Source organism: Physeter macrocephalus, chromosome 4 (assembly GCF_002837175.3).
Source record: "Physeter macrocephalus isolate SW-GA chromosome 4, ASM283717v5, whole genome shotgun sequence".
In the NCBI taxonomy this organism is placed as follows: domain Eukaryota; kingdom Metazoa; phylum Chordata; class Mammalia; order Artiodactyla; family Physeteridae; genus Physeter; species Physeter macrocephalus.
In genome coordinates, this window is record NC_041217.1 from 19,016,734 (window position 1) to 19,042,165 (window position 25,432).

General features: G+C 35.6%; 1 protein-coding gene across 1 annotated transcript in view; it reads left to right on the forward strand.

The window, feature by feature from the left end:
* Positions 1-25,432, forward strand: part of IARS2 (isoleucyl-tRNA synthetase 2, mitochondrial) — a 90,770-nt gene that overhangs the window by 59,419 nt on the left and 5,919 nt on the right. The window contains exons 13-21 of the mRNA XM_007129266.4: positions 8,888-8,990; positions 9,612-9,705; positions 18,237-18,345; positions 19,300-19,402; positions 20,454-20,579; positions 21,201-21,332; positions 22,140-22,246; positions 23,435-23,580; positions 24,275-24,465. Coding sequence (XP_007129328.2) covers positions 8,888-8,990; positions 9,612-9,705; positions 18,237-18,345; positions 19,300-19,402; positions 20,454-20,579; positions 21,201-21,332; positions 22,140-22,246; positions 23,435-23,580; positions 24,275-24,465 — 1,111 coding nt within the window. The remainder of the gene's footprint in view (positions 1-8,887; positions 8,991-9,611; positions 9,706-18,236; positions 18,346-19,299; positions 19,403-20,453; positions 20,580-21,200; positions 21,333-22,139; positions 22,247-23,434; positions 23,581-24,274; positions 24,466-25,432) is intronic.

Below are 25,432 nucleotides of genomic sequence, written 5' to 3' on the forward strand. Positions count from 1 at the left end.
GTATGTTTTAGGAAAAGAAAGTAGATGTTAGAGACCAGGAAGTGATTTTAAGGCTATTGCAATATTATTACAACTTGGAGCTAAGACTCTTTGGCCTAAATATTGTTGCATATGTTGTTCTTAAAATTTAGAGCTTGATCACATAAAAACTAATATCTTATTTCCCCTACTAAGAATTAAAGTTGAGATAAGTTTACACAAGAATTGCTTAAAATTCCACACTGGAGAGTTTTCTTTTAAGGAAACCTTTATAAGACACTGCCTTTGTTCCTCATTCTTTTCCATATTTAGAGAGCAGGATTTTTAGGGTGTTTTCTTGAAGTGATTCAAGTGGACCAATGTACGTATTAGTAAGTAGAGCAAGCTGGTTTATTTGACCATTATTTAATTGCTACAATAAAATGGTACATAGATCGATTGGTCGGTGACCTAGGTGAAATAAATGTGAGCTTTGTCAGAAAAACACAAGCAGATTTTCTTTTATGTATCATTTATGTTTTATTTACAGTCAATACATTTACATGGTATGTAACAGATTCTTTTCTGTGCATCTGCTGTTGTGTTGCTTGCATGGTATAGTTGATTTCTGATTCTGAAGTCGCAGAGATATACAGAATATTGGCCTACAGAGATGACAGACAAACAACCATACTGTCTGTCAATTCATAGGTCATTTTCCTGTACACCATTTCTGAATGACTCTAATCCTCTTCCATTTTTGGTCCTTTAATTGACATAACAGTTAATGTTTAAAAATGGATGTTAATTCTTTATTTGTCAATTTTTAAAGACTGTCAGCATGAAAGGCTGTCTTTTTTTTCCTCCTTAATCAAATGAGAATCAAGTGACCATAATTTTTTTTGTCTTTCTTGAATACATCTCTACATTAAAGTGAGTTGGTAGCCATCAAAAGTAACAGCATCTCCACTGGAAATTGGTGCACAGCCCACATGGAGTTGCTGTTACAGTTGATGACCCCATTAAGCAGACCAGAAGGTTCCTCTGCTTTTCTTGATGAAAGTCTATAAATTCTCTCTTAAGGATACTAGTTTCACAGAAGAAAATCTTGATTTATTCATGTTCTGAATAAGCTGAGAGATTGGTAGATTTGAAACTCTGATGTTTAATTTTGATTTGAATTAATGTTCTCATTTGCACTTTGTATTTTCTCAAGAAATTATTCCATTTTTGACTTTAACATCATTGATCATTTTTCTTAATCTGTAATATAATGCCTTTATAATTTCGGTGGAAATTCGTTACTAATTAATAAAGACAAATACTTTTTAGCATAAAAAAGTTAAAATGTAGAAACATTTGCTACCTAGGAAGGAAAAGAGGTTAGTTAAATTTCTTTCATTTCAGACCATTCAATCAATTTAAGAGTATTAATGCAATAGTTAACATGCATTTAGGAAACTTAGCCCCCAATTTCTGGAAATTGTGAGAAATTCACTAGGAGCAGGCAAGGAATTTCAAGTTTGGATGTTAGCTTTAGCTACCTCAAATTTTTGCTCATGTTAATAATAATGACTTTTTGGTGAAAAAGTTTGATAGTGTTCATCAAATAAAAATTTCTCCACAATTGTTTCCTGTCATCTTCAAAACATAAGTATAGAATTAAATTAAAAATAGAACTCCCCCAAATTTCATTGTGTTCTAGAATTAAACTTAGTAAATAAATATGAAACATTTAGCCTCTTACCTTCTTATTCCAGTAACTTCCAGAAGAAAAGTATATTATAGTCCTTAATATTTTTGCTTTTATAAAGACAAAATACAGGAAAATGAAATGACAGCAACAGTTTGTTTATTACCTAGCAATCTTAATGCTGTTTAATTTCTGGTAACACGTTAAATAAGCCTCAGCCAGTTGATAGTGAAGTTTAGAATGATTGGTTGGTGTTATAGTGGCTGGTACTACCTAGCGGATTTTCATGGATTGAAACCTAAGAAGGGACACATAATGCATGTGTTTAGATAAGGCCGTTGCGTAAAGTACAAAGTTTTATGATGGACTTAACTGCTTTATGAAATATAGCATTAAGATGGGCGCATAGAGATTATGTAGTGATAAGTGGTTTCACCCACTTTTATCAACAGTAATTTATATGATCTTTAGGTTATAAGTTAACTGTCTGTTTGTGTTAAGTATAGGGTATTATTAACAAAGGGGGGAATTCTTACATTTCAAAAGACAAATTTTGACTACTTCTTGGGTTTTTTTGGAAGAATATTTAATATCACTAGAAATGCCCATAAAATTGTCTTAAAACTTTTTAAAGCACCATCTCAGTTTTGTAATAAAAAATTACCACTTCTAAGTATCCGAAGGAAACAAAAGGACTAACGTCTCTTGTACATATATATATATATATATATATATATATATCTGTAAGGATGTCTAATACAATTGTTTATAAAGAAACGTAATGATATGAAAAAGAAGAAATAATTAAAGTCAATTCTGGAAGAATGAATAGGTAGCCATTACAAATGGTAGCTTAGCTCTTAATGGTTGCCTAGTTCCTTGTGTATGAAAATCAAATAAATGTAGCCCATCCTGACATTTGGCTGTTTCTAAGTTTGCTAGTGCTATAATGAGTATCTTTTGAGCACTGGTGCAGCATTTACTTGTATTTTTTATCGACATTATCTTTTCAGATTTTGTTTGTTAAATTTATTTTTATTTTGCAATCTACTATAGTTACCTCAAGTTTGGAGGTTATATGTGTTTGTTTATTTTTATTGCAAATTTTGTTTTTAAAACTGCCACAATATTTTTAGGATCATTCAGTCCACCAGAGTACAAGTCAGAAGAAAGTTTTCACTTAGTGATACCAATTCCGTGCACTTAAATTTTGATTTGTTTGGATTGTGAGAATGTTTTTGTCTTTGAAATCTGCATTCTTATTTGTCATAAATTTTATTCAGTTTTTATACTCTAACTCAGAGTTGTCTTTATTTTCCTGTTTTTAAAAACTTAATATAGTTGTCTAAGATCTCAAAATAGAATTAAGCTACAGAAGATAATGCCCATTAAAGTACATTTAGTACATCATTTTATTTTTAATTTATTATTATTTTTTTTTTTGCGGTACGTGGGCCTCTCACTGTTGTGGCCTCTCCCTTTGTGGAGCACAGGCTCCGGACGCGCAGGCCCAGCGGCCGTGGCTCACGGGCCCAGCCGCTCCGCGGCATGTGGGATCTTCCCAGACCGGGGCACGAACCCGCGTCCCCTGCATTGGCAGGCGGATTCTCAACCACTGCACCACCAGGGAAGCCCAGTACATCATATTTTTATATTTCACGATAAAAAGGAAGGAAGCAAGTCTTGCTCTAAATATTAGTAGGAATTGGTCTATTAATGAAGCAGAGCTTCTTCTCTCCCCTCTTTAAAATGGTTCATATTTCTTTTCGATACACTGGAAAAAACATTTTTGGGGGGGGGTCCAAATTCATCTGTATATGTCAGAAGGGACACAAAAATAATGAGTCATGTTTTTAGTAGTATGTAGTTTTATTTATGACAGCCTTTTTGAAACTAGATTTTTAAAAGCTACTACAGGATTGTTTTCATTGGTCTAGATAACATTGTATGGTTATGCCATTTTTAGTAAGTATTATTAGGTAAACTAAAAGAAAAACAAAACCAAACTTTCCTCCTCACTGAATTAAGAGAGCTTTATGAGTTAAAAAGTATATTTGCAAATAAGGTTTATATAGTACAAGATTAAATTTCTTCTCATATTGAAATGTTATATTGTATATGTAAGTGAACTACCTATATCTTTATAAGAAAATGTAGCAATTAAAACTTCAACTGTAGTTAGACTAGAGCTGGTTGACTAAACTTGGTAGGATTTTATAGTTGCCTTAATAACATGCCAGCTGCAAAATTGGACTCTGTCTTTGCTGTTGGGTATTTTTAGTTACAGACTCTCTAAGATACTTGAATATAGTTAAGTAATACTTAAAATATAATTCTGAAACTTCATTGAATTTATCTGCTATTTAGCAATATAAAAAAGAACTTAGTTTCATTAGGGTTGAATCACACGTTCTGAAATGGATATGTAAGTATCATCTACAGTTGTTAAGGTTACTCACTACAATGTTAGGACATTTTTAAGAATAAAATTTTTCACATAGCCTTTCTTCTCCCAGCTTTTCCGAATGTTCATAGAAACTGAAGCTCAGAAAAAAAAACATGATGTATTCCTGTCAGTATCTAAAAAGTCGCAGATAGCCTCTGGTCTTTGGACTTGGTGCCCGCTCTGTCAGCACACTAATCTCCTGAGACCCCCTGCTGCCCTGACTTGGTCTCTGGTTCACGCATGGGTAATAAGTCTTTTTGCCTTTACTTAGCAAACCCCAGAGAAGGGGAGTGTGAGTTCACAGATACAGTGTTTGTCTTCATAAATGAGTTAGAAAGGCTGAATAGAGAAGTAAAAGCAGAATTGAGCCATGATTCAGGAGAGACAGTTTCGAGGCCTGGCTTTTCATTGTGTTACTTGCTTATTAGGCTCATGATTTAAGGAACCCCAAGGCACAGAACAGTTTATCTGTCAGTTTAGCTATAAATATGTTTTTTTTATGAATCCAATTAGAGAGTGCTTGTAAAGTCCTTTTAAAAGTATACACATAGGGCTTCCCTGGTGGCGCAGTGGTTGGGAGTCCGCCTGCCGATGCAGGGGACGCGGGTTCGTGCCCCAGTCCGGGAAGATCCCACATGCCGTGGAGCGGCTGGGCCCGTGAGCTGTGGCCGCTGAGCCTGCGCGTCCGGAGCCTGTGCTCCGCAACGGGAGAGGCCACAACAGTGAGAGGCCCGTGTACCGCAAAAAAAAAAAAAAAAAAAAATGTATACACATAAATGTGTATATATAATTTGTGGTATACACATAAATGCTTTTATTTTGATTAATAATATTAATCCTAACATCTCTACCTTATTTTCTAAATTAATATGAAATTTGAATGATTTTCCTTTGTTTGGTTTTTTTGTGTTTTTTCCGGGATCTTCCTGGACCGGGGCACGAACCCGTGTCCCCTGCATCGGCAGGCGGACTCTCAACCACTGCGCCACCAGGGAAACCCTATGTTTGTATTTTTTTATCTGTTTATTTCCAACACATTTAAAGGTGCTTCACTGTTTTACTTTACTATTTATCTAAAATTACAATCTAATGATAACATTGTAAAGATAGAAAGGCAGAGTGAGGAGACTTCCCTGGCAGTCCAGTGGTTAAGACTCTGAGCTTCCAATGCAGGGGGCACGGGTTCAGTCCCTGGTCAGGGAACTAAGATCCCACATGCCATATGAAGTGGCCAAAAAAAAAGGCAAAATGAAAATGACACTCATATTTAGAATCTTTTTTTAATGAAAATTTCATAATTGGTATGATATATGTGTGTAAATGTACTTTGCTAGTATCTCTCTCTTTTTTAGTTCTAAGAGTAATAGCATTAGGTTTATTCAGAGTTTCTATTATAGTATATTCATATTTTCTTAACTGATAAAATGTTCTGTGCAAACTATTAAAATAGTAATATGTAACTAAATATTGTCATATAACTAGGTTGTTATTGCACAAAGTTTTTATGGTCTCATGTCACAAAAGTTTATCTTTATTGTTAAAGTCCATCTGAAATGTGTGACTGTATTAGAAATATGGACTTGTGCCCATTTAAACATTCTTATTATTCATAATTTCTTCAGAACAGATGTGGTAGCATTATACTTTTTCATTCTGTCCTTTGTAATATAATCAACTTAGGTATTTTGGATATCAGTTTGTAGAGCATATTTAATTTATAATGCCCATTTGATTTTTGCTTCCCACAACAATTTTTCATAAACACTTCATTTTATCTGAATTATCAGACCCAGAGAGGTTCAGTGATTTGCCATACATAGTCATGATTAATAAGAAGCAGATCCAGATTAAGAACTTAGAACTTTTTCCTATCCACTCCTCCTTCCATTTCCATCACCTCTCATAGACCTACATTTTTAGTTACTTGCATTAATGGAGTGTGGTAGAAAAGAGGATAATTGAAAAGTTGGCTTTAGTATACGTACTTTAATCTCTAAATATTAATATGGATATGTGTTTTGGTAACTAGTTAACAAAATTAACTGTCTTAAGTTTCCTGACTTCAAAGAATAAGTTTATGGGACTTCCCTGGCAGTCCAGTGGTTAAGACTCTGTGCTCCCAATGCAGGACACACGGGTTTGATCTCTGGTCGGGGAACTAAGATCCTACGTGCTGCACGGCAAGGCCAAAAAAAACCCAAAAGAATCAGTTTAAATAGTAGCTAATGCTTATATAATACCTATTAATATGTGCCAGACACTGTTCTAGGCATTTTACATATAAGCTCAATTCATATCCATAATAGCTCTATTAATGATGCTGTTATTATGTGCATTTTTGCAAACCAAGGTACAGAAACGTTGAGTGCTTTGCCTAGGGTCACATAGCTAGTAAGTTATAGAGCCAGGAATTAAATGAAAGCTGTCTGGCTCTGGGTTCCATGTTCTTTTTTTTTTTTTTTTTTTTTTTATTTTATTGAAGTATAGTTGATTTACAATGTTGTGTTAATTTCTACTGAACAGCAGAGTGATTCAGTGTATCACACTGAATTCTTTTTCATATTCTTTTCCATTATGGTTTACCACAGGATATTGAATATAGTTCCCTGTGCTATACAGTAGGACCTTGTTGGTTATCCATTCTATATGTAATAGTGTGCATCTGCTAATCCCAAACTCCTAATCCATCCCCCCCTCCCCTTTGGCAACCACAAGTCTGTTCTCTATGAGTGTGTTTCTGTTTCATAGGTAAATTCATTTGTGTCATATTTTAGGTTCCACATATAAGTGGTATCGTGTGGTATTTGCCTTTCTCTGTCTGACTTCACTTAGTATGATAATCTCTAGGTCCATCCATGTTGCTGCAAATGGCATTATTTTGTTCTTTTTTATGGCTGAGTAATATTCCATTGTGTATATGTACCACATCTTCTTTATCCATTCATCTGTCACTTTTCGAATTATAGTTTTCTCTGGATATATGCCCAGTAGTAGATTACAGGATTATATAGCAACTCTACTTTTAGTTTTTTGAGGAACCTCCAAACTGTTTTCCATAGTAGCTGCACCAATTTACATTCCCATCAACAATGTAGGAGGGTTCCCTTCTCTCCACACAGGGTCCATGTTCTTGACCAGTATATTCTGTGACTCAGTGGAAAGCAACTAGAGGAAGTTGTAATGTCAATAAAGCTGTGATAATAACTTAAAAGTATATTATTCCGTGAGAAAATTTAGTATAAAATTTTCCCTGAGTTTAATTTTCAGACAGTTTGCTGCAAATGGCATTATTTTGTTCTTTTTTATGGCTGAGTAATATTCCATTGTGTATATGTACCACATCTTCTTTATCCATTCATCTGTCACTTTTCGAATTATAGTTTTCTCTGGATATATGCCCAGTAGTAGATTACAGGATTATATAGCAACTCTACTTTTAGTTTTTTGAGGAACCTCCAAACTGTTTTCCATAGTAGCTGCACCAATTTACATTCCCATCAACAATGTAGGAGGGTTCCCTTCTCTCCACACAGGGTCCATGTTCTTGACCAGTATATTCTGTGACTCAGTGGAAAGCAACTAGAGGAAGTTGTAATGTCAATAAAGCTGTGATAATAACTTAAAAGTATATTATTCCGTGAGAAAATTTAGTATAAAATTTTCCCTGAGTTTAATTTTCAGACAGTTTATAACTGTGTATTTTATCTTCCCAAAGATAATGATCAGTTTCAGTACTCATTTGATATGCATTTATTGGCTTTCTGTTGTGTGTTAGGCATGTGTTACATTTTACTGGATCATCTCATTTAGTTTGCGATCATTCTGACGAAAGTATCTAGGATCATTAAAATGCAAGTTCCACTACAGTGGGAATCTTATCTGCCTTGTTAACTGCTGTATCTCCAGTGCCTAGAACAGCGTCCAGAACATTGGAGGTACTCAAATATTTTTGAACAAAAATTGTACTATTCTTCTTAACAGAAGGGACAACCAAGACTTAGAGAAGTTTTAGTACTTGTGTGTGGTCATATATATAAAAAGTAGCAGAGTCAAGATATAAGCCTGGATATCTGTTATTAAATATCAGATATCAAAATCTGTGCTCTGGTACAGCATTGCCTCTTATGCAGATGTATTTGGACTCAGTCCTGTAAGCAGTGAGGGGGCACTGCAAGTCTTTGAGAGGGGATTGGTGTGATAAAAGCAGTTTTAGGAATGTAACTCTCTCAAAGATGTGTCATATAAATTAATTTTCATGTGTCATGTAGAGGAATGAGCATAGGGGAAAAGTCAGACCATTGCATCAATCTAGTATTGATGCAGTGAGGTTGGACTAATATTCTTTTATTTACTCAAGGAATAAATTTGAGTAATATTTCAAGGTAGAAACTGACAATGTTTTGGCTTAATTTGAGCAGAAATTGGAGGAGGTAGATAATTAGCAGGTTTTGAATATAGGTACTTGGATAGAAAATAGATTGATAGAAACAGGGAAGTCAGTAACTGAAATAGGGATATCAGGAGAAGTCTTTTTTCTTTTTCTTTTAAGGGCTCCATATGATCAATTTTATTTTATTTTATTGAATTTAAGGTGACAGCAGGAACTAAGTAAGCAAGTAACTGAAGATAATACCACTAAATTTGGGGGAAAAGATAGGAAAAAATACCCTGCATATTGGGATAAATATCCTGCAGATAGGGAAAAAATACTACTGTTTCTTAAATTTAAAATATTAGGTATTAACCACAGTAATTAAGTGAACAATTTTACTTTGTTCCCCCTAAAATAGCCAAACTATTGAGCATATTATTAAACTAGTGGAAGAACATGGCAGTGATATCTGGTGGACTCTTCCCCCGGAGCAACTTCTTCCAAAAGAAGTCTTATCTCAGGTAAATTTCTATTCGTATTTAACAGCCTTTGTTATCTATTGCATGATTTAATGACAACACGAGATTCCCTGGAGTTAAAAAGTAGTTATGTTATCATGGTCAAGTTCATGAGTTTATTTATCATAAATGAGGAGCCGGTGCAATTTGAGAGTAGACATTTTTATTTAGCTAGAGAAGTTGGGTATATAGTGTAGCGGTAGAGTGTGAGGGATATTTGCTGTCTCACTGAGGGCCAAGATTGATTTTAACTGCTTTGTTGGCTAAGCAGAGAGAGGCACTTGTGACTGTGAGAGAACAGTGCCTAACATTGGTGTATCAGGACTTTGTAGGACATGAATTCGAGTTAACTGATGGCATCACATATTGAAAAATCCAAATTGGAATATTATTTCAAGAAATAAAAAGTTTATATTTCCATTAGTAAATGTGTAATTAATCACTTTTACATGCAAATGAAGCAGTTGTACCTAATTGTAAAATACTTAAAAATGTCTGAAATTTCATTTTAAAAAGTGAATTTAATGATTGTAAGTATTTCATTTTCTTAAGACCTTTTTGGGTATTAATTGTAAATGTTGTGATGGCTGTGTAATTAAAATGTTTTTACATTAATCTTACTAGGTTGGTGGTCCTGATGCTTTGGAGTATGTGCCTGGTCAGGATATTTTGGACATCTGGTTTGACAGTGGAACTTCATGGTCTTATGTTCTTCCAGGTAATTTAAAATAGTAGATTAAATACCAGTCAAGCAGTTTTGAAAATAAATAAATGCTATCAGAAGAAATCTATAATCAAAAACTTTTTTATGCTTTATTTGGAAGTACATCTGCTATAATATAATTTTAGATCTGGAAGAGCTGTTGGATCTTTTAATCATTTTTTTAAAATGATTAAAAATCATTTAATCCAATACTTTCTAAACGTTTTTTTTCCAGTTGAAATTTTTATATAGAACCACAATTCATAAGATTAATAAAAATGGGAATTTCCTTCCTCCTCTCAGTCAGCTCATTCTCCTTGACCCCAAGGCACTCAGTGCTGTAAAACAAAGTTTGGAAATCACTGAAATAGCCTGACCCAATCATTTTTCAGAAGAGGAGATGAGATTGGATTAGGGTCCAATTAGGTGATGGTTACATAGCTTAGTGTCAGGCTAGAAGTCGGGTACCCTGCTTTCCGGTTCTCATTCGTCTGTACTCTATTACCTTCTCACAGCTTTACCCCTCTCTGTGCAGACAGCTGACTAATTTCTACTTCTTCACAGGTAGGGGAAGCTTTTGACTCCGTGGATAAAAAGGGAGGCGAGATTGGGCAGGAATTAGAAGTACTAGCAGGCACACAGAGGATGTGTTTAGATGTGAGAAGATACCTTCAGGGATACTAAGTGAGAAGCTAGAAGTGAAATGAAATAGAGCTTGTCCCCACTGTGAGGTTAAAGACCGGGATGAGGTGCCAGGGAAGCAACGCTGCATCAGATAGTTCCTCGCATTGCTGCTGAGGCTGGCTTTTACCCAGGAGATCCTGTTTGCTTTCTGGAGCAAAGGAATGTGGGAAAACCGCTTGCCTGTTCAGCTGACCGTTCTTAAAGGAATGAAGAGGGATCGTGGTCAGGTTTTACCTGGGGTATACTTCTGGTAGTAGGCCTCATTACTGAGCGGACAGCAATGTGATTCCTAGCAGGTGAATGCTAGAAATGCTCTAATTGGGCCTTTCTTTCAGCATAGGAAATTTGGAAAGCAAAATACACAGAAATTCATGCTTACTCTGTATTATAGCTAAACTGTACATAAAAATTCATAATGATCTAATATAAGTTAACATATTAATATAATTTTTATAATATCGTATGCAGTAATTTTCAGAATTATTATTTCATATGTTTCTCCCACCGTACTCAAGAGAAAATACTGCCTGTTTAGGTACTTTGTTTTCCTAAATTATATTGAAAATGTCAGCAGATAACATTACAGAAGGTAGGTAGGTAGGTTAAATAGTGTTATGTTATAAACAGGAAAAAGAGTTACCTCCTACCACATTTGGGGCAGCATCCTGAATTTCAAAATAGAATAAATATGCCATATGTGAAATAGTGCTTATAAAGTACATTTCAGAGTTCATTAGCTGCTTCAGCCTTGGTGAGAATTGCTCCTACTGGCATTGTTGCTTTTTAATTTCTAAAGTGGTTTTATGTTACCAAGTGCAGCAAGTGCAAATTATACCTGGAGCCATTGACTGTTAAACTGTGTGAAAATTGTCATTAAAACCTATCTGTGCTGCTGTCGGTTGGTACAGATAGAGTTTAGTCGTATTATTTCAAGTTTGTTCTTAACCAAATATTTGACAGTGACAGAAATAGTTTATCAAACGAAATTAGTGGTAAAAATGCACCTAATCAGTAAATCATTTTTTCCTTCCATGTCATATATAGCTAATTAATTCAAAGAAAGAAAATCATTTTGCCATTTAAACATGTGTGTTGCATGCATAAGAGGGTGCCAGAACATAAGTAAACTATCTTCAGATAATACACAAACCCTATTTTATTTTATTTTATTTTGGCCGCGCTGTGTGGCTTGTGGGTTCTTAGTTCCCCGACCAGGGATTGAACCCGGGCCCCCGGCAGTGGAAGTGCTGAGTCCTAACCACTGGCCCACCAGGGAATTTCCACAAACCCAATTTTAGACTGTAGTTTCTACTTTTTCACTGAGATCTTATATTCCTCTTCCTCAAAAAAAAGTAAAGAATAAATAAAATAAGACAAATCTTATGAGATTGATCAGTAAGTTAGATTAATTGATTTATATTTCATCCTGTTTTCCTCTCTTTTCTTCTTTCATGATAAAAAATTTCAAAAGATAGGCAGAAAGAATGAGGTGGGAAGGAGTCCAGATACTTGGTGAATTCATAGTTCAAAAACCCATAAAGCAAAGGTGATTTTCCTTTAAGAAACAAAACAAAATGAGCAGTCACCTACTTTCCTGGGAAGGCTTATTGTACTTTTCATTCTCAGATGGCTTGTATCAAGTCTAATATGAAATGATTCCATGTCTGCATGTTTCCTTGAGAGTGTATTATTGCAAAGTAAAATCAGCTTGATTTTGAGCTTAATTTTAGATACCAGTCTTCACCAGTATCACTAATGTTTAATGAGTTGAATTTGGTGATTACATAGCATACATATCTAGTTTTACTTTTTTTTTTTTTTTTTTTGTGGTATGCGGGCCTCCCTCTGCTGCGGCCTCCCCCGTCGCGGAGCACAGGGTCCGGACGCGCAGGCCCAGAGGCCATGGCCCATGGGCCCAGCCGCTCCGCGGCATGTGGGATCCTCCCAGACCGGGGCGCGAACCCGGTTCCCCTGCATCGGCAGGCGGACGCGCAACCACTGCGCCACCAGGGAAGCCCTAGTTTTACTTTTTGGTGACAGATTTTATGGCAGTGAAAGAGATTTGGCTTCTGTTTTTACACCAGGTCAAGTACCTGGTGAGTTCTTTGTGAGTTTCACTGTGAGTGAGTTCAAGGTCAGTAAAACTTAAGAAATTGAAACTTGAACACTTTCTGAAAGGGAATGGCATTTAAAGTGAATTATATATAAGTAATAAGTCATATCCATATTTCTAAAACATTCCTTAAATGTTTACCAAAGACATTAATTATTGCACTGATTTAAAACTAATTAATATTTAAACTTTTTTAAAAATAGCTTTATTTTTTTGAAAAAATTTGTATAGACGATCTTATTTACAAAGCAGAAATAGAGACACAGACGACAAACTTATGGATACCAAAGGGGAAAGGGGGTGGTGGGATGAATTGGGAGATTGGGATGGACATATATACACTGTTGATACTATGTATAAAATAGGTAACTAATGAGAACCTACTGTATAGCACAGGGAACTCTACTCAGTGCTCTGTGGTGACCTAAATGAGAAGGAAATCCAAAGAGGGGATATATGTATAGCTGATTCACTTTGCTGTACAGTATAAACTAACACAATATTGTAAAGCAACTATACTCCAATAAAAATTTTAAAAAATAAAATAAAACTAATGTGTAAAATTTTTTAAAGATAGAAAAGTAGAGAGAATCCATACCCCTTATACCCCTTCCCCACAGCCGTCCCATTGTCAGCATCCCACACCAGAGTGGTCTGTTACATTCGATGACCCCACGTTGACAACTCATTATCATCCAGGGTCCATAGTTTACATTAGAGTTCACTCTTGGTGATGTACTTTCTGTGGGTTTTGACAAATGTATAATGGCATGTATCACACAGAATAGTTTTATGGCCCCCCAAATCTTCGGCTCCGCCTTTTCATCCCTCGTTCCCTACTAAGCCCTGGCAGCCACTGATCTTTTTACTGTCTCCATAATTTTGCCCTTTCCAGAATGTGGTATAGTTGGAGTCATACAGGATGTAGCCTTTTCACATTGGCTTCTTTTACTTAATAATACGTATTCAAGGTTCCTCCATGTCTTTTCATGGCTTGATAGCTCTTTACTTTTTAGTGCTGAACAATACTTCATTGTCTGGATGTACCACAGTTTTTTATCCATTCACCTGGTAAAGTAATTAGTGTTTTAAAATACTTATTCTACATCATTTCTGATTCTTTTTAACAGAGAAATAACTTTAAGTAGAGAAAAGAGATCATTTTTTGAAACAGAAACTTAGATTTACAAATAAGTTTTTTTTAAAGTTACCCTTTTAAGGACATATACAGTACTAATAGCTTAATTTCAAAAATTAATGATTATTTTTAGCAATTATTTTTTGTTTAAATTATTTTTAAATGTATGTACATTAAACAGTAGTTTTGCCAAATGTTTGTGCTGGTTCTACAACCTGCCTTCTTAGTTCAATATAATAATCTTGCTCAAAATTCATCAATTCAGCAAAATTATACAAATTTAGTAATGAAATTTTAGATTACTCAGTTTTTTGCTAATTCCTCTTTGATAGTAATTTTTTATTTTTTTTTTTTTAATTTTTTTTTTTTTTGCGGTATGCGGGCCTCTCACTGCTGTGGCCTCTCCCGTTGTGGAGCACAGGCTCCGGACGCGCAGGCTCACGGGCCTAGCCGCTCCGCGGCATATGGGATCCTCCCGGACCGGGGCACGAACCCGCGTCCCCTGCATCGGCAGGCGGACTCTCAACCACTGCGCCACCAGGGAAGCCCCAGAATTATTTTAAATAGTGAAGTTTTGCTTCATAATATTAATGACAAATGTATAAGCATGTTAAAAATGGGACAATTTCTATGGCATTTCATTTAACGAATAGTCTTTAATCTTACAGAAAGACCCGAACGAACTTTCTGACCAACCCAATATGATGGGCACCAGGGGGTTCTCTGATTTTGCCACTGGATCGTAATAGCTCCCTGATAACTGGGTCCTCTAATAATAAAGGCCCCAGGGGTGATTTCATCAGTATTTTTTAGCACATTTATTCAAAGGTACACAAAACCAGTTAAGCAGAGAAAAGCCTAACATGAAATGTGATCAGTAAGCCCTGATAGTAATTTTTTAGTAGTTGGTTTATTCTTTAAATTTTTTACCATACCTAAATCACAGTCCTAGAGGTATTGAACAGTTGTTTCCTCTAAACATGAATCTTTACTTTTTTTTTTGGCTGCGCAGGCGACTTGTGGGATCTGAGTTTCCTGACTAGGGATTGAACCCGGGTCACAGGAGTGAAAGCCTAGAATCCTAACTACTAGGCCACCAGGGAATTCCTACAATTTTCATAAGGGCGAAAGTTATTGTAAAGAAATACTAACTTTTTACCACATGGTTAATCACTACTTTTCCTGGAATTTTAAGACAACAAATATACTATGCCTCCATAAGAAAGTTCTAAATTTTTCTTTCACTAAAAGATCTATGCAGGGACTTCCCCGGCAGTCCAGTGGTTAAGGCTCCGCACTTCCAATGCAAGGGGCGCAGGTTTGATCCCTGGTTGGGGAACTAAGATCCACATGCTGCCAAGAAAATATTAAAAAATAATGATAATAATAATAAAATTACAAAAAAATCTATGCAGGAAGGAAAAAGGATAAAAAATAGGCAGAAAAAAAATGGGCACTGTTTCTCCCTCTTGTACACTGCTGGTGGAAGTGTAAATTGGCACAGACCTACCAGAGGGGTTTTCACGTTATTCGTCAAAAGCTTTGAAGTAGTTTTCTGTATTTTGACCGTGTGATTCCACTTACAGGAATCTATTCTGTAGAAGTAATCAGATCTGAATGAAAAATTATGTGTGAAGATACTCATTACAGTGTTATTTCAAACAGTAAATGACATAGACCAACAACCCAATGTCCATCTGTAGAAAAATGGCTAAAGTGATATGGCATACATACATTCATATGATAGAATGATATGCCTCCATTAAGTCATGTTTTTGAACATTTTTTGAACATTAAATGGTCATGGGTAAGTATTATTTAAGGGCGTGTTAAATTTTTAAAAGTGCAGAATACAAAGATGTAGGATATTTACTCATGTAAATATTGGTATGCATAGACAAAATAGTGGAAGGAAATATGCTGAAATAAAGTGATTATCTCTGGGTATCGGGAATATATGTGATTTTATTTTCTTGAACTTTACTGTTTTACAAGTTTCTTAAAGTGAGAATGTGCTTTTTGTTGTTAGAAAAAAAAATTAAGCATTACTAAAAATAAGCTTACTAGAACAGAAAGTAGTCCCAATAATTAATTATATGAGGTTGTTAAATGATTCTACAGTATACCAGCACTTGAGTTTGACTGTGGTTCGTATTACTTACCATCCAAGACTAAACTTCTCCATCTTCATTTTGAAAGTTCCTGTAAACTTTATCTTTTCATTTCTTACTTAGTGCTTTGCTACTCCAAAACTTCCCCACTTCCATCTTTTTCTTTTGGTTTCATACACCATCTTGACAGGCTCTTGTTCACAGAAATTTTCTAGGGTTACACTTCCTTTTCCAGAATGATATTTTGCTCCTTACCCAATTCCAATAATTCAGCATATATGAGAATGAGAAAGACACCAAGATTTTACCCTTAATATGAATTAGTTGTTTTGTTGTGCTGTTATTAATGGCCTGATTTTATTAGGTACAACATGTGTTTCTAGGACAGAATCAGAGACCATGTATTTTAAAAGTAGTATACCTAATCACATTTTTGCAAGTATTCCTTCATATTAAACTGTTTAAAAATATATACCAGGAAGACACTTTAATTCTCCATCAGCAACTATCAAGTGCCCTTTATGATGTATCTTAATAATAATTAACATTTACTGAGTATTTACCATGTCCTAAGCATGTTATATTACCTCTTTAGTCTCTAGAACAACCTTATAAGGTAAGAAGATTCTGGTGTTATCCTCATTTCAGTGAGGAAGAAATGGAAGCGTGGAAAGGTTATGCTAAGGCCCCTGGGTAATAAGCGCCACAGCCAGGATTTGGACCCAGGCAGTCTGAATCTCGCCACTGTGCAGTCTTCACATTGCTTTTATCCTGCATAGTGTAAGTCCTGAGGCAACAACCAGCTTTCTTAAAACTAAAAATTTTAGAGCTGGCAAAGATTTTAGAGATTATTTAAACCCCTTGTTTTTTTAGGTGTGTTAATCAAGGCTTGGAAGCAATGATTTCTCCAAGATGACAGAACTTTAGTTTGATTTCATGATTATGGACTGTCATTTCATTAGGCCAGAAGTAGGTATTTTCTGAAGAAATGAGAAATTTTGGGCAATACTTCCTGCTATTTCATTTTCCACTTATTTCAGAGAAGGATTTCCCCTAGTATTCTGTTATTAATCTTCTCATTAATTATTGCTACATCCAAAATGTGGTCTCCAGTAGAAAGTTAACATTTTGGGTGGGATGGGGTTTAAGTACTGGTATTGTAAAAGTTTAAATGGTTACAGATCAGTAGAGGAAGAAGGAAAGTAGGATATAGATGTAACATTCTAGATGTTGGGGCTAAAATTTTTGTTCTCATTTATCATTTTATATTATCCTAGGCTTTCCTAACTGCATAGACTAGGCTAACCTGTGTTTTCACCCTGATAACAACATAGTTATTTCTTGTTGGCTATCATCTCCAAGAGGGCAGATAGCACAGTGCCTGCTAGGTGCTTGATAATGTTAGTCGAATTTAACTAATTTAATGTTTGATTACATTATTTCAGTTTTGTCTCCCACCTTCACCCAGATACTCTTTGTCACATAAGGATTACAACACTGAATCCTCAATGTTAGGACATAAGAGCAAATCACCATCATTTTACAAATAAAAAGGGATTGCTGGGGTTTCTTTGAGTTCTGAGTTTAGGTTTAAAATATGGAAGTAATCTTCCCCAAAGACCTCATGCTCCTTTTTTTGAAAACCATTTTTATTCTGAAAAGTCACAGAATAGTATAAAGAAGTACATACCTTCACCTAGATTTTCCGTAGTCAACATTTTGCCACATTTGCTTTATATATATTTTTTCTATATGGATATATAAACAAACATTTTTCTGTACAATTTTAAGGTAAGTTGCAGACTTGATGCTCTTTTATCCCGAAATATTTCAGTGTGGATTTCCTAAAAACATGGACAGTCTCTTATATAACCAATATGAACATCAAAATCAGGAAATTAGCACTGATTCCATACTGTTACTTATCTATAGATCTTACTCCAATTTCACCCAGTAATGTCCTATATGGGAAAAGAAAAAAATAAAATAGAAAGGGGCCTAGACCCAATCTGCTTACTGTCTACATAACCCTGGGCAAGTTATAAAATCTCTCAGTGTCTAACTTTCCTCATCAGTAAAATGGGGACAATAATAATATCTACCTTCTAGAGTTACTATGAGAATTAAATGACTTAACATATAAAGTTACTGGATACTCAGCAAATAATTGTTGAATTAATAAAAATAGTTTACTTTCATAAAAGATGTAACTGGAAATATTGATATTGGTAGTTAATATGAATCAGTCCCTAATTTAGATAATACTTTAGTTATCTGTGGTTTGGGAGATCATACTCCAAGGTTTATTTTCTTTATCTTGATTAATAAATTGGCAGTGAGGGTAACAGCCCGAGTGAATGCAACCTAGCCATTGGGTATAGCATGACACAAGAAATAAGTAACATGATTACTTTTAATATTTTAATACCTTGATAAATATTCATTTCCATTTTCCTATTTAATTAACTTAAATTTCTGTTTTTTCATATTTATTTTTGAGGTACTGACCAAAGAGCAGATTTGTACTTGGAAGGAAAAGACCAGCTTGGGGGTTGGTTTCAGTCTTCCTTATTAACAAGTGTGGCAGCAAGGAATAAATCACCTTTTAAGTAAGTATTACACCTGAGCTAAACAAGTCAGCACACGGTTGAGTATTTCTACTGAATACTCGCCAGAGTGTGAAGCACTGTGCTGAATAATATATATATATGATAAAACACTGCCCTTAATTAGCTTGCAGTCTCAGGAGAGAAATAGGTTTGAAGTAAAAAAAAAAAAAAAAAAAAAATAGAGACAAAAACGGAGACAGCAATACAGAGAAGCCTTGTCACTCTGATACAGATCATAATTCCTAGAAGAGGTAAAACCGGCATTGACTGGAGTAGTGGAGAAACCCACACGGATGGATGTGGAGAAGGATATTCTAGCTTGACTGAGGACAACCTCAGTCAGATATCCTTACATTTGTAATTTCCACAAGTGGCTAATGGATAGAGATATTTCTTTAGTGAATTTTATTAAATTAGGGATTCTTATTTAGTTACAGAGAATAGCTTTTCCTTATTCAACTATGTGAATAGAGGTTGTAATCAGAAAGATTCTTAAATAGCTTAAGATTTTTGCTATCTTAAAGTGAAAACACATCTCACAATTTGCATGTTTTATGTTTCTTGTATAACATGCTTTTAAAAGTCGATAGAACAGCAGATGTATTTCTCTCAAATTATCCTTTTGAAGATAATTTTGTGGTGATAATTTTTTTTTTAAGACATACTTTTTCCTGGTTAGTTTTAATGATCAAAATCAGTACATAATAGATGCTCAGGAGACAGTTGTTTAGTGAATGTAAACAAAAATTTTTTTGTGTATAAGTAGAGAGCTTACTATTTAACAGGATAAATACGTAGCTGAGAATCAGACTTTGAAGAAAAGTTTTCATACATAATTTGTCGAGAAAAATGATTTTTATGTCAAACTAAGTTACTTTTTTTAAGCTGTGAGTCATCTTCAAAAAGACCATCATCATTGTGTTCATTATTATAATAGCTAATTTGTCTTCTTAGAACAGTGGTTGTTCATGGATTTACCCTTGGAGAAAAGGGAGAAAAGATGTCCAAGTCTCTCGGGAATGTCATTGATCCTGATGTTGTCATCAATGGAGGACAAGTAGGTGGTTCCCTAAAAATTCATTTTATTTTTGTTTTGAGGCTAAGTTGGCAGACAGAACCCTTAATATAGTTAGTTCAATGTAAAAAAAAACAAACAAAAACCTCACAAAACTATCTTTTATACTAATAGCAAATGCTTTACCAAGTTTTAAATCTAGACTCTTAAATGATACGTGATTTTTTTTTTTTTGGAAAAAGGGCAGGGTTGGGATTGTGGCCCTTTTGACTCATTTCAGGTCTGAATCTCCAGTTAGGTCCTGAGCCATGCTATCCCTCTTTTAATTGTCTGAACTTTAAAACTTTATAAACTGTAGTTTACAGTTAAACAGAAACAGTATAGGAAAAAAATCAGATCGCATCTTCTAAATGCATGTTTCAGGGAATTCCCTGGAGGCCCCGTGGTTAGGACTTGGCGCTTTCCCCGTGGGGGCCCAGGTTCGATCCCTGGTCGGAGAACTGAGATCCCGCAAGCCGTGCAGCCATAAATAAATGAATGAATGAATGTTTTATTATTATATTCTTGGAAACGATACACTTTAAAGCAAGTCATTAATGAACATCAGTCTGGGGTTGCTGATACTTTGGTTTATTTTGGAGTTGCTTTCAGAAAAGAAATCCCTTCTCTGTTATTTTACTCCTTTGGCTTTTTACTGCCCTCCTAGTGTCCAGTAATCGATTCTCTTTGTCAGAGTAGCTTGGGAGTATTGAGAGGGAAAAGCAATCCTTCCCCTCCCCCGGCCCACTCCCCCATCACAGACGCATCTGGGGCAGTACTCTGTCCACCTGCTGTAGTGGCTGTTTACGGACATGACAGGGAGACACTGAACAAGACTGCAGGCCGAACTCTCCCTTTGTCCAGTTTTGTTGTTGTTTTAGATTCAGCCTGATCTCTGAGATCGTTAGCCCTTATTTCATTACAGTACGGGTATATTTTATGCTTACATTTTGCTCAAACATTTCTGAATAGGAGTCTTACCTAAAGCCTCTGTTCACCAAATTGTAATCGAAAGCCATTTATACGTTTATATGTTTTTTCCCTCAATGAAAAGGATCAAAGCAAAGAGCCTCCCTATGGCGCTGATGTCCTTCGCTGGTGGGTCGCTGAGTCCAATGTCTTCACTGAAGTGATAATTAGTCCATCTGTACTGAATGCTGCCAGAGATGATATCAGCAAGGTCAGAGTCACTACTCTTTCTATTACATACTATTTCCGAATGAAAAGTTTACTGAGTCGTTGTTAAAAAAAAAATGAGGCACATTTTTGTTGGCACTTCACAACTGAATGAAAATGAGTTCTCCACATGTTATGAGCTTTTAAAAATATCCTGTGCTAATTTATTTGTTTAAAAATATAAGTAGTAATGCTGATAATTTTATACACTGTCTTTTATATTTTATTTTAATATAATATGAAATTATACTAATTTTGTATACTTTTTATGTGCTCAATGACTGTGCACATTTATTCCATTTATTTTTACCTACACAACATTCTTACCGACACAGATGAACAAACTTGGGCCACTGAAAGGTGATTTGCCCTTAGATTTTAAAGAAATATAATGAAAATTCAGTTTTTATGTATAAAGTACAGTGGTTGTTTCTGCAACTGAGTTTTTGAAATGATAGTTTGTTTTCTGCATTTGTAGTCTTATGATAGGAATGATATAACAAAGTATCCCATTAAGAAAGTAACATGAGTTGGATAAAAGTTAGAGAAAGAAAATAAGTTTTCAGTAATAATTGAAGGACTCATATATTTTTTGACTGTATATTTTTTTCCTCAATATTTATAGCTTAGGAATACACTCCGCTTTCTTTTGGGAAATGTGGCTGGTTTCAACCCAGAAACAGATTCTATCCCTGTTAACAATATGTATATCATAGACCAGTATATGCTACACTTACTGCAGGATTTAGCAAACAAGGTAAGTGTGCATTAATAAGCTTTTGGAAATAGCACAGTTGTATGTTGAAATTTGGGTTGTACACGAGTGGAGCAAACCTTGTTAGAAACAGTATCTAAAAGCACCAAAAAAAGTTATACTTGCTAAATTCCACATGGTCCTAGGTTGATTAGGTATGAAGTCTTCTGATTTCTTTCCTGGTCTCTCAAAAGACTAGAGGAGTACCTGGTGGCAGCAGTAGGCCCAGGCCTCCCCTCAGACCACATTTTTCTCTTGAAATCAGTCCCATGTATTTCTTTAATAGGAAGGAATAAAATAGAGTTGTGGCAGAAGTATAGAAATATATATCTCAAAAGTATAGAAATAACTGAAATGATGATTCCTGTGTTGTCTTATAAGATATCCTCTCATATACAAACACAAATATTTTGTGTTTTCTCAAAAATGAGAATTGCTTCCACATACCCTTAAGAGTCGTACATGCAGATTTTTGCCCAATTTTACTTTTCAGGCATAAATGAAGGAACGTTGGTAGTTTCAACTCTTTGCTGTTTTAAAATAGCGTGGCTTCATCATTTCAAACCTGATCTTTTCATTTTGTGTGTCCTTTTGTAGTTTTCAGGGTAGACTATTGAGTGTATTCTGAGGATAGTGACTTTCATATCCAGAAATGCCGTTTTAAAGACCCTTAAGTGCGCTCACGTCTTGCCTGTTTTGTGTTGTCTGCCTTTGGAACATGTTTTGAAGAGGAGCATATTTTGCTCGTGATGGCTTGCATCTTTATTTGCTTATCCCAGCTTCCAGACTTACCTTGGCTTTGTTCCCTAGATTACCGATTCATATAAGCAATATGACTTTGGAAAAGTTGTTCGGCTGTTACGAGCATTTTATACCAGAGAACTCTCCAACTTTTATTTCAGCGTAATCAAAGATAGGTATGTATGACCGAATATTGAAATACTCAGCAAACACTGCTTGAACATCTACTCTGCTTGGCAAATGTTGGAAAGCAGAGGCGAGCAAGAGGGGCTGCCCTGTACCATTATTAAGAAGCTGGGGGCTTCCCTGGTGGCGCAGCGGTTGCGCGTCCGCCTGCCAATGCAGGGGAACCGGGTTCGCGCCCTGGTCCGGGAAGATCCCACGTGCCGCGGAGCGGCTGGGCCCGTGAGCCACGGCTGCTGGGCCTGCGCGTCCGGAGCCTGTGCTCCGCAACGGGAGAGGCCGCAGCAGTGAGGCCTGCGTGCCGCTTAAAAAAAAAAAAAAAAAAAAAAAAAAAAGAAGTTGGGTTCTTGAGTCAAGTCTGATTAGGAAGTTTGTTTCATCCTGTCACTAGCTTTATGAGCTAAGGCAACTTGTCCTATAATTTCAGTTTTTTAATCTGTAAAATGGTGATAATACCTGTTTCAGAATGTGGAAATGAAAAGATTCAATATAAGTAATGTGCTGAAGGCTGTGTTTGACAAAGTAAGTGCTCAGTCAGTACTAGCTGTGGATATGAGGTAATGGACATAGAGCTTGTCCTCAGGGGTTTGCTGATCTTGAGGGGGACATTTCTCAGAGAGAAGTATTCAGGCAGTTATTAATATGATGACATTGTATAACATCAGCGATACCCTTTTAGAGGCAGGCTTGGCGCTGTCTTCATGTTTTGCTCCAGAATGCAGGCGACACTGTGTGACTCTTATGTGTGACAGTAACTGAGCCAGTGTGAGGTGTCAGCCCCAATCTGTCAGCACCTCAGGGACCTTCCACTGGCACTAACTCCCAGTCCTTCCCTTGACACAGATAGGGTCATAGGGGTGGGGAGTCACATTTTAAATACCATCAACTAACTTATTAATTTTCCTTTAACACAGTTGTCTAGATTCTAGTTATTATCGATCGGAAAAACAGAATTGGACATAGCATAGGTATCAGAGTTTTTGAGGAGGTGGGCACACTTGGAAGGCATAGAGGATTTTATCAAAAAAGTTGTATGATGGAATATTTTATCCTTTAATTAGAAGACGTTGGAGCCATAGGCTTAGGCACTGTCAGAATGAACTCAGCCTGAGGCAGATCCCATCTTAGCAATCATCGTGTACAAAGTGTTGCCAACCACTCACTAAGTTGTTCTTCAACAGGCTTTATTGTGAAAATGCAGATGATCCCAAACGACGCTCTTGTCAGACTGCATTAGCCGAAATTTTGGATGTAATGGTTCGTTCTTTTGCTCCCATTCTTCCTCACTTGGCTGAAGAGGTATTCCAGTACATACCTTACATTAAAGGTAAGAAATACTTGATTTGTTCTCTGAATGAGAAAGACCCTGGTTGAAGGTACAGCTTCTCATTTTATCTACTTCACAAAAGAGGCACTTACTCATCTACAGTGACTGTTTTGTGGCATTTTGCATCTCGATCATGTCGTAGTTTCTGCACCTGTGTGTGGAGGAGTAGGATAAATTTCCGCGTGGTCTTCATGCCACCGTAAAGTGCTTTCTGAAAGGTATTAGCAGCTTGACTATATTGAGAAATCACTTTTTCTTAAATACCTTTATAAATGTCAGAAATATATTTTAGGCTTTTACTAAAACAAAGTATAGTGCCTGTTAGTGAATATTTTTATAATAGTTTTTTCTGTCTGGTTGTATTAAGCTTACAGAAAATTAGAAACTGTAGAATTTTAGAAAGAGGACAAAAGTCACTCATGATCTTACTTATAACCCAGAGACAACTACTGTAATATTGGGATATTTCTTTCTATTTTATTTTCCTCTAGGCATCCTTTGAGATCTCACTGTATATCTTTATTCTTTGTTTACATTTCCAAATGTTGATATAAATGTTTGGTAAGCATTTAGGATGGCTCCATGCTAATTGTCATAAATAACAATTCTTATTTTCCATGCATAGTAAATATTTAACGGTTTGAGCTTTATATACAGTTTAAAATATATGTAAATTGGTTAACTTTTTTTTAAGAACCCAAGAGTGTTTTTCGTACTGGATGGATTAGAACCAGTTCTATCTGGAAGAAGCCTGGACTGGAAGAAGCAATAGAGGGTGCATGTGCGATGAGAGATTCATTTCTTGGAAGCATCCCTGGCAGAAATGCAGCTGAGTATGAGGTTATCATTGTGATCGAGCCTGGACTGCTTTTTGAGATAATAGAAGTAAGCAGCAATTTGTTCCTCTTGAAATGGTGTTCATATCATACAGCTTCATGTGAAATTTAGTTTTAAAAAAATCTCAGTGTAAATAATATATTTATTATTACTACATTACTATTATTACTACAAAGCTACAGTAATCAAGACCGTATGGTACTGGCACAAAAACAGAAATATAGATCAATGGAACAGGATAGAAAGCCCAGAGATAAACCCACACACATATGGTCACCTTATCTTTGATAAAAGGAGGGAAGGATATACAGTGGAGAAAAGACAGACTCTTCAATAAGTGGTGCTGGGAAAACTGGACAGCTACATGTAAAAGTATGAAATTAGAACACTCCCTAACACCACACACAAAAATAAACTCAAAATGGATTAAAGACCTAAATATAAGGCCAAAACTATCAGACTCTAAGAGGAAAACAGAGGCAGAACACCCTATGACATAAATCACAGCAAGATCCTTTTTGACCCATCTCCTAGAGAAATGGAAATAAAAACAAAAATAAACAAATGGGACCTAATGAAACTTAAAAGCTTTTGCACAGCAAAGGATACCATAAACAAGACCAAAAGACAACCCTCAGAATGGGAGAAAATAGTTGCAAATGAAGCAAATGACAAAGGATTAAGATCCAAAATTTATAAGCAACCCATGCAGCTCAATAACAAAAAAAACAAACAACCCAATCCAAAAATGGGCAGAAGAACTAAATAGACATTTCTCCAAAGAAGATATACAGATCGCCAACAAACACATGAAAGAATGCTCAACATCATTAATCATTAGAGAAATGCAAATCAAAACGACAATGAGATATCATCTCACACCGGTCAGATTGGCCATCATCAAAAACTCTAGAAACAATAAATGCTGGAGAGGGTGTGGAGAAAAGGGAACCCTCTTGCACTGCTGGTGGGAATAATGTAAATTGATACAGCCACTATGGAGAACAGTATGGAG